The sequence below is a fragment of the Doryrhamphus excisus genome, linkage group LG1 (genome assembly GCF_037039965.1).
Source record: "Doryrhamphus excisus strain RoL-2023G ecotype Guam linkage group LG1, RoL_Dexc_Guam_v1.1, whole genome shotgun sequence".
NCBI lineage: Eukaryota > Metazoa > Chordata > Actinopteri > Syngnathiformes > Syngnathidae > Doryrhamphus > Doryrhamphus excisus.
This window is the reverse complement of record NC_136357.1, coordinates 24,041,400-24,051,436: the sequence shown is the minus strand read 5'-3', so window position 1 is coordinate 24,051,436 and position 10,037 is coordinate 24,041,400. Positions and strand designations below refer to the sequence as shown.

Genomic DNA, 10,037 nt, shown 5'->3' with positions numbered 1-10,037 from the left:
TTTGAAGACATTTAAAGTGTATAGTCTGTAAACTGTATGTGTTGAGTACCAAACTGCGTTTATGAACATATTTAGACATCATTTTGACAACAAAATATGTGTCTCTAACTGGATGGATGAGGTGAGCTCGTCATGGTCAGTTATTTGAAATAAGACGATGGTGTTGAAATTACGGTGGTGCAATTCAAGAAGGATCTGTTGTACTTGCATTGTTGCGAGGAACACGCCATATATGGATAACAATAGTTGCCTTTGCCATATAAAAGCTAAAGTGCTTCTGTTGGTTTTTCATAGCTGCTCAAGTCCTAGAAGCAGTCATGATGTTCCACACAGCAGCCCTGGCCTTCCTCCTCTGCTCTGTCCACTGTTTCACCTTAAAGGTAAGCACCACCAACTTCCTAGTGATGCAGTATCTATGAAGATCTACAAACAAAACTTGTCAAATGTAAATCATCAGTGTAAAGCATATGTGTTGATGTCTAATGGATGTTGTAAGGTTCCACTTAAGTACAAAGATCTTAAAGATTGGCTATTAAGACGTGCCGCAGATGAAAATGAGAAAAAAAGCCCTTCTTTTTCAAGCTCTGGTTCAAGCAAGTGGTTCAGAAAGAGGAAGGTTGTCGGTTCAATCCCTGCTGCCACTGTGTATTTCACTCTTTATCGGTTGTAACAAAGTGAATAAGTATCTCCAGCTTAAAGGTTCTGTTTATTTTTTGGTCTAAAAAGCTAGGATTTCGATCCTGCTTATGTTGAGATGTAAAAAAAAAAGATTTCTTACCAAGTAAAATTGACTTGCTGCATAGACAGACAATTTCACCAGTTTGAAGTAGTTTTTTCCCCCAAATCGAAACTTTATTTTATATATACACAGCCCTTTTTTGCAGTGTACCTACCTATGGATTTTTTGGGGGGTCACCAATTAACTAACATGCATTTAATGCAACATGCAATGCATTAATTAATTAACATGCAATTAATTAACATGCATGTTTTGGGGCCGCATGGTGGACGAGTGGTTAGTGCGCAGACCTCACAGCTAGGAGACCCAAATTTAATTCCACCCTCGGTGGAAGTTTGCATGTTCTCCTCGTGCATGCGTGGGTTTTCTCCGAGTACTCCGGTTTCCTCCCACATTCCAAAAACATGCTAGGTTAATTGGCGACTCCAAATTGTCCATAGGTATGAATGTGAGTGTGAATGGTTGTTTGTCTATATGTGCCCTGTGATTGGCTGGCCACCAGTCCAGGGTGTACCCCGCCTCTCGCCCCAAGACAGCTGGGATAGGCTCCAGCACCCTGGCGACCCTCATGAGGATAAGCGGCAAGAAATGGATGGATGGATGCATGTTTTTGGAATGTGGGAGGAAACCCACGCATGCACGGGGAGAACATGCAAACACTCTACACAGAGATGCCCAAGGGGGAATCGAACCTAGCTGTGTGGCCTGCACGCTAAACACTCAACACCATGCAGCCCCAATTATTTCACAAATATAATAATATATACACATATTATTGATCGTGAAGGGTAACCTCAAGGAAAAGTAGAGTTTGACATACTACGGTTACGTAAAGACTTCTCAAAACAATATGCGTTTTTTTTTCCAGCCAGCATTTTTGTGATGCAAATGTATTCTGCTTTTGAAGGTATATTGTTTTGAGAAGCCAAACTCCCCCAGCAACTAGCTAGAACTATTCCTCATCCCGGAAATCTAACCAGAACTTGGCTGAGGACACAAAGTGGGGAGTGAATCACTGTTGACGGACTTCACTGCTTACGGGGGTGTCATACAACTTCATGTAAAAAATCCAACTATCCCTTTAAGATAAGATCCCTTTAAGATGATTTAATCAAGAAGTGATGTATTTCCATATTTGATGTTATCATTGTGTCTTATTTCAGGATTCTGAAAGGATGGAGGGACACTCGAGTAAAACTGGTTTGAAGAAAATAAAAATGTCATTAGACTAATTTGGCAGAATAAATGTTGCTGAACAATATTCCTCTGTCACCCAGGCAACACCATTGCTGATGAGGAGTTCAGCGTTTCCACATTGTTAGAACGGGCAAACGCTAATCTTGGTAAGTGTATCATGTGTCCAATGTTGTCTCGTGGAGACGAGGAGACCTTGTTTGACCATGTTGATAATCTTTTAGGAATGAACCCAGATGAACCTCTTGTAATGTTTGGAGACATTGCAGTACCAAGTGGTCTGCAGAATGCTGATCCTTGCACGACACGAGGTTGCCTGTGGCCAAAATCTGATGACGGCAATGTCTACATACCATATAGAATTTCCAGGCAGTACTGTAAGTCTGACTAGTTGTTGTTGTTTTAATGGTAATGGTTTTATTTCATTTGAACATGCATCAGATTACAATTGAATGCATCCCATAATCAGTTCTCAGTTCTACATGTCCAAAAGGAGTAGGAAGAAGCAAAGCTCCTACCCCTCCATGTGGTACTTTTACAATCAATAACTGTTACATTTGTTCACTTCCTGCTTTCCTAATATAGTTTAAGTTGTTTTTTACATTTTTTTCATTTTTATATTTTTATTTTTAATTTTATTTTTGTCACGTACCGAAGTACGAGGTGATATGAGCATACTATGACATAATGTGTACCATAGTAAGTGTCAATATAGTGATATATATAGCACATAATGACTGGTGCAAGACTCAAGACTCAACTGCTTGTATTGTTTCTTGAATTCGCTCAATGAATTGAGCTTTAATTCGCTTTAATGAATGTGAATGTGAAATTTACCAGCACAAAGCAACTTTGGTGACCGGCTTGTTAGCATCAGGTTATTAGCATCTGCACCTATTGCAGCTGTAATTTTTAAATTTTAATTACCTTATTGAATGCTATTGTCTGTATTTGTTCGGTTCTCAGCCTCTGGATTGTGGCTCTATATTCATTTCATTTGATACTGTTCCTGTCATAGTTTTACACAATATATAATAAATAATATAAATCTGATCGCTGTAATGCACGTATGTTTTACTGAGGTGTTGAAACTTTTTCCTTGTGACTGGCTGTAGTTGGCTGCTAATGCTAGCACAAACTGTATTTACAGTCATTCTCGACTTCGACATTGACAGAAATCAGCGGAGAAACAGCTCATATGTAAAAAACCCGAGTTAGTTGGGCCACTCTTATGCCAAGGTAGCACTGTATATGACAATAAAAACAATATCTGCACTGCTCCAGTCTCTGGTAGGCCATGGAATCCGTGATAAGTCAAACACAGCGACAGTAGATCCAAATAACTTTGGTCTTGCTACAAGAGCCATCTGCCAGGACTTTGAAGCTAACTTTACCAATCTAAATACTCTTTTCTTTCTCCATTACTGCTCAATATTTGTTCACTGGTGCTTCCTCGTACAAATGGCTCTGGGTTCTTAAACTTGTTCTTTTTCATCAAGCCTCTAGAGAGAGAGATACCATCATTGAAGGCCTGCGGTCATTTGCGGCGTCCACATGCATTCGATTCACCCCCCGAAGGTCCCAAAGCGACTTTGTGGATATCCAGTCTCGTTCAGGGTGAATAAAAACACTCCTGTTTGTGCATTCTTGTTCCTGAGAACAGAGTCCAACATAAAGTACTCCAAGCACAGCATGAAAAATCACATCATTTTTATCATTTCATGTCTTGCAGGTGTTACTCATTTGTTGGACGTCGCGGTCGTGGACAAGTTGTGTCTTTGAGTCGTCAGGGTTGTGTTTTCCAACAGATCATCCAACACGAACTGCTCCATGCCATGGGATTCAATCATGAACAGACTCGATCTGACCGGGACCAGCATGTTCAAATACTCTTGGAGAACGTCATTCCTGGTTGGCATTGTTGACAAAATATATGTTGTATACACATTACACACAACTTTCATTATGAGATAAATATCAACAAAAAAAAACTTTCTTCCAGGAATGGAAAGTAATTTCAGGAAGATTAATACAAGAAACCTTGGTACTCCCTATGACTACAACTCTGTCATGCACTATGGAAGGTAATTTCCTACAATAACAATTACAATTTCCTGTAAACTGCCCATCAATAAACTGATGTCTGTTGGATTACAAAGAAACTAAACCATCTTAATATCTTCCACAGGTTCGCCTTCTCCAGGAACAGAAGACCAACGATTGTTCCCATCCCTGACAACAACGTAAGCGTTGGCAGGGCAACCAGAATGAGTCCTATCGACATCAGGCGGGTGAACATTCTTTATGGCTGCAGTTCGTATCTCTTGCCCAAACCGCCAAGCGAGTCCGGACCACTTGCATGATTTGTTTTCTCTTCTCATGTCTTCTCTCATTTTTTCTTTCATGTACCTACAGAATGAGTAATAAATCTGACAAAAAAAAAATAAAATCAAATATTTGAAGCTGGTATTTACTGCATGCAACCACAGTTAAGTTAAAGCGGACCTATTATGCTCATGGATTCCTACAGAGCAGTGCCACACAATAATCCGCACAGAAAATATTGTAAATGGAGTGGGGGCGGGGGCTAGGAGATCAGGGTTCAATTCTACCCTCGGCCATCTCTGTGTGAGTTTGCATGTTCTCCCCGTGCATGCGTGGGTTTTCTCCGGGTACTCCGGTTTCCTCCCACATTCCAAAAACATGCTAGGTTAATTGGTGACTCCAAGTGTGAATGGTTGTTTGTCTGTATGTGCCCTGTGATTGGCTGGCCACCAGTCCAGGGTGTACCCCGCCTCTCGCCTGAAGACAGCTGGGATAGGCTCCAGCACCCCCGTGAGGATAAGCGGTAGAAAATGAACCAAAGAAGTGAATGGTCCATCACTTACAGTACCCTTAAACTGGCTGAGTGTTCCTAATCATATGGCTGCCATCGGGTTGTCAGCTCATTTTGTCAAAGTAACATCACTTTGTCAGCAAATGCAGTGCAATGCCAGTCAACCTCAACATGCCATAAGTGGCAGGGGACATTTTGGGGAGTCACTGACTAACACCAAATACAATTGCTGGCCGATCATGTACGGCCTCCTTAAACTGACTGAGTGTTCCTAATGATATGGCTGCCAGTGAGACATGAGGCACCGTATTTGCCGAAATTTCCATCCTGTAGTCCCTGAACAAAGGTGACACATTGCTTTCATCTTATCCACTTGTCTTTGTCCTTTTATCAATTTCATAATTGTAAGAGGCTTTTCAAGCTATGGCCTCTCCTTGGTAGTAACCGTGATTGTGTTAGGATGACACATGGTTTTCACACTTAACACACACTTCCTGTATGTGGGAAATTAGTATGCCTCTGTACAGTATTGGATGTTCCATACTGAAAAATAACATTTTGCTAAGATATTACTTAGATGTAAAATGACTCCAACATTGACTCGATGGATGGATATTGTGAAAGACAGTTCCAACACCCTGAGACTTAAAGCAGCTACTTTTAAAAAATGACAATAAAGAGGTGAAATTGTTTGATAAACCTAAACCGTTTTTGAGCATTTAAGGTAATATAGTTAATAAGATGATATCTCATTGGGAGGAGATACAAGAAAATAAAAAATCAAAGAAAAGAAAGCAATATATTTTATTTTTCTTATGCACATATTGGACATGCCGTATCTGTAAGGTTGAGGATGTTAAAGTGGGCGATTCCAGTTTCAGAAGTAAATTTGCCGACAGCATGTTGAATGTCCCACACTGATAACGACTTGTTTGCCAATGGAACAGCTGTCTGAAGCTCAGGCTCTTGCAGTACACCTTTGAGGTGCAAAAATGCTGTGCTAGCACATTTTAAATATGGTTGAACTAGGGAGTTCCTACCAGGGTTTTATATTACAAATTTCCCCACTGAGGGACGAATAAAGGCATATCTTATTGTGAGTGAAATTGGCGATCGCATAGATTAATTGTGAAGGTACTACTGGCTATATCGGGGTCACCAGGGTTTTTTTTGGAGTCGCCAATTAACCTAACATGCATTTTATGGAATGTGGGAGGAAACCCACAAACATGCAAACTCCACACCACCCAAGCGGAGTAGGGATGGGTTAAACAATTATTTTTGTGATTAATCTAGAAAATAATTTTTCGATGCATCGATTAATCTAACGATTAATTTTTAAAACCGATTTGATTCAATTTCAATTTGACTATCGATTATTTTCCCATAATTTGACATATATAGCAATTACAGCTAATTTATCACCATGAATAAAAACAATATATTTTTATTAACAAGTTGAAAAATGAATTGTATTGAACAATACAACAATAAAGTGCACAATGGAATCCTATAATAACAAAAATAATAAATTAAAACACAATCTGAATCTAAATATAAACATAAAATAAATAAATAAATAACAGCAGCTGTGTGTGTCCCTTTATCTTTCCCTCTTGCTTTCCACCACCACTCTCAAAGCTCAGGTCTAGTCTGCTCAGGTGTGTGTTTGAGTGGGTACATGCTCCGTGTGTGTGAGGCCGGAGCACAAGTACGTGGTGCGTTTGGATGAATGACAGGGTTAATCATTGCAAACAAGGAAAGAAAAAAAAGAGTTGAAAACATATTGTGTCTTCTCCTCCACACAAGCAGCTGCCGGGTGCTGGTGCATCACGGTAGTGCTTTTATGGTACACTATCTCCATTTTGCACAGGTCGCAGACCACCGAATCGTTACCTTTAAGTGTAAAGTACTCCCATACTTTTGATATCCTATTGCGAGATATTTCTTCTTGCCCAACTCGCTGCGACTCTATGCCGCCATTTTTTTTTTCTGAATGATGACACATCGACAGTTCTTGAGTCAACGTCATCGATGATGTTCGGACTTGACTCAACCTGTCTTGTCTTGAGACTTTTCTCAAGCTCTTTGAGACTTTCAAAACACTGACTTTCTGTCGCCAAATATGCAAAACTAGCATGCACACAAAGAAACATCTTTATATATTACAATACGCTATGCAGATTTATTTACACAAGAAAATCTACTTTCAAACAATTCATTTCATTTCATTCGTCAAATCTTTAGTTGACATTTTCATTCATTTGTCAGGTCTTCACGGCCATCTTCATGACCAACGTGAGCGATTCTGTCTTCCACTTTATCAGCTGTAAGGTTTTGCTGACATGCTCTCAGGGCCTTGATCAAGTCTTCTGTATGAGCTTCAGCACCACGACTCTTCCTCCAAACCTTCAGCAGATCTCTCGCCGTCTCTTCCAGATCGGGGGGATACCTCCCGGCCACAGAATCCAGTTTACTTTCAGTCAAACCCAGCTTCCTTCCCAGTGTACGCCAGGTCCTTCCCAGATTCTCTGCAATCACGTCGGTGGCGATGTCCAGTTTGGCTAAAAAAGCAGTCAAGACATAAATGGGAAATAAAGTCTTTTTATTACAGAAGGTGGAAGCCATACTGTATGTAGATGGTTGCACAGAAGTTCGTTGGTAGATCTTGTTGTCTGAAGTCTTAAGAATTGTACTGGACATGGACTTGAACTCGATGCCCACATCCTCACAAGAAAAATAGGTTGGTTTAAACGGTGCTATCTTGTAAGGTTTATATATATAATCATCCCTTGCTTATCACAGTTAATTGGTTCCAGACCCAACCTAGTGAATTTTCCCAAAATAGGATTCAATATTAATAAATTCTCATAGTTTTCATAGTTAGAGCATAGAAAACTTGTTTATGACATTGTAAATACAAGCATAAACATTGTCTCCTCGTAGGGGCATGACAGAAAATTGAGAAACACTGCAATAATGGACATTATTGATGCCTAGAGGCCAGTTTACTTTATACAGTGTTCCCTCGTTCTGCTGGGAGACTTCACTTATGTTGACAGCGACACTGAGACCTGGATTAAGATTAATTTAAAGCATTTACAGCAGAAATCTAGTCTTTTTAGCATTATACGGCCAGCCTTTTTCTGCAGTGTATGTTTATGGTACAAAGCTACACCGAGCGGATGTGACGCGTCCTGCACATGCGTAGAACAGATTGCGTTATCACGTTATCATTGCGTTATTTCGGTAAAAAAAAAAAAAACTAAACTACTGTGTTTCGGGTCATAAAATCATGCAATCGAGGAGAATCTTTGCATTTTGGAGGCATTGACTGTTTATAAGGGAAATTAATTAGCTAAGCACGAAGGAGGCGTTTTGGTAAAGACTCAAATATACGACTGTTAGGCCAAATGACCTTAGAATGTAATTTCCGTTTCAAGAAGTGTTGAAAAGCGCTATACAAATAAAATTAATTATTATTATTATTATTATTAAATGTGCCAAATCAATATATAAATGTCACTTGATGTACAGAAAAGACAATAATACCTTTCTCCGTTGGGCAAGGTTGGTTGTTTTTGCACTCATCAAGTGTGTGAAAGTTGTCCAACTTGTCCGCCAGATCATCTCTGTTAATTTGTCGGAGAAGTTGTGACAGCGACTCCGTTTTATCTTGTTTCAGCTCGCCTCTCTCGGTCAAACACAGGAACAATTGCACTCCGCTGGTGATCTTCTCGGCCTCCCTCTTCCCCACCATGTCCCGACACAGAAACATCAGCTTCTTCAGCTGTTCGCCTGTCAGATCATCGGATATGCCCAGTAAAAGAGCGTTAAAGGAGCTCATAATGACACTCAAAGCCTGCTCACACTCTCGCCTAACAGGCGTACCGAAGTCCGGATCAACATAAAAAGTTATACTTTCGCTTCCGTGTTGCCCGAAGAAGTCACTGCACAACCCCACCTGCCAAATCAAAACGACTTTACTATTTATTATTTTTACGACATAAATTATCATTAGAACACACATAAAATCTGTACTAATGTGGAATGTTAAGAAATACAATATTTTATTTATTAACTTTCATGAACAAAAAATCGCCTTTGGTTCACAGCTTTCGGTCCGTTCGGAAACACTCGAGCAAGATCGGCGTAGTACATCCGGTAGCAGATAAAGTCAAGCCTTCAAAATAAAAGACGCATGCCAGTAAAGCAACACGGTCTGGTGTTGTCAGGAGAAGTTGGAGCACAATATACGCCTTGGGAAAATAATAATAAATTATATAATTATTTTTTTTATAATAAATTTTATAATTAAACAATGTTATTAATATTATAATAATAATAATAATATATAAACGAATACCTAAATTATATACAAATCCATATTCATCTAATGTTAATAACTTGCTCGTAGACTGATACTGTCGTGATGACCAATTTTTTCAGTTCTGATTACAGTTACATGAAATTATATTAAACGTATTATTCAGTGTTTATATTTTTGTATTCATACACTGAAGGGAATCCAATATTTTCTTTAACACGGGTCTTTTTGACCAAAAGGTCAACAATTTAAATGAGTGCACAGCCGTTTTCTTTAATATTTTAACTTTATTTCACTAATTATTTGTCATATTATTACATTATTCTTATAAATTCTTCTTGTTAGATTACAACTTCATCATTTTAATATTTTGACTATATTGTTGCAAAATTAAATTTTTGCAAATTTTTGTTTCTTGTTAAACTACATGTGTTGTTTGTGGTTTTGAACAACAAATGACAAAACAATACATTCTTTTCAGTTAAGACTTTTTCTCAAGAGTTTAAAACTTGGGTAGAATACATATTGGCACACAACAGACTACACATGCCAATCAACAGAACACTTACTTTACACAGTTTGTGCTTGGTCATGCACAAGAAAATACTGTACTATGCTCCGTGCCTTAACAGTAACAATGCATACATTTATTTTACAATAGTCGCTTTACTAGAAAGTCAAGAAATGTCAAAAGCTGAATGAAAATGAAACAAATATGAGGCGAAGCTATTGTACGGGGTTTGACTGATACAAATATTAAAATGCATTTGCTTCACTTGACATCACACAAGTCCAAAAGTCTTTAAAGGGGACCTATTATGCTTTTCCACTTTTCTGACCTATTATTGCCGTTACAAAGGTTTCCACATTTGGAAGTGAGCCCTGAAAATAGATTTGGATGGCTCTGCACACTTGGTTTTACACCGAGCAATATTGACATC

At 38.9% G+C, this 10,037-nt stretch overlaps 2 protein-coding genes across 3 annotated transcripts; one reads left to right on the top strand and one right to left on the bottom strand.

Moving 5' to 3' along the window:
- Positions 1-308: 308 nt before the first annotated feature.
- Positions 309-4,381, top strand: LOC131132446 (high choriolytic enzyme 1-like). 2 transcript variants are annotated; one of them, XM_058078062.2, is made up of 8 exons: positions 309-380; positions 1,903-1,939; positions 2,017-2,082; positions 2,158-2,310; positions 3,433-3,550; positions 3,666-3,844; positions 3,936-4,017; positions 4,122-4,381. In XM_058078062.2, exons 1-8 carry the CDS (start codon positions 318-320, stop codon positions 4,294-4,296), a joined length of 873 nt encoding a protein of 290 aa, XP_057934045.2. In that variant the 5' UTR covers positions 309-317; the 3' UTR covers positions 4,297-4,381. The 2 variants fall into 2 exon arrangements, with proteins under 2 accessions (XP_057934045.2, XP_078650018.1); XM_078793892.1 differs by lacking the exon at positions 309-380 and adding an exon at positions 1,751-1,799.
- Positions 4,382-6,195: 1,814 nt separating this feature from the next.
- On the bottom strand, positions 6,196-8,719 carry fadd (Fas (tnfrsf6)-associated via death domain). The gene is made up of 2 exons (XM_058077660.2): positions 8,322-8,719; positions 6,196-7,333 (listed from the first exon to the last, which is right to left on the bottom strand). Exons 1-2 carry the CDS (start codon positions 8,614-8,616, stop codon positions 7,026-7,028), a joined length of 603 nt encoding a protein of 200 aa, XP_057933643.2. The 5' UTR covers positions 8,617-8,719; the 3' UTR covers positions 6,196-7,025.
- Between the last annotated feature and the right edge of the window lie 1,318 nt (positions 8,720-10,037).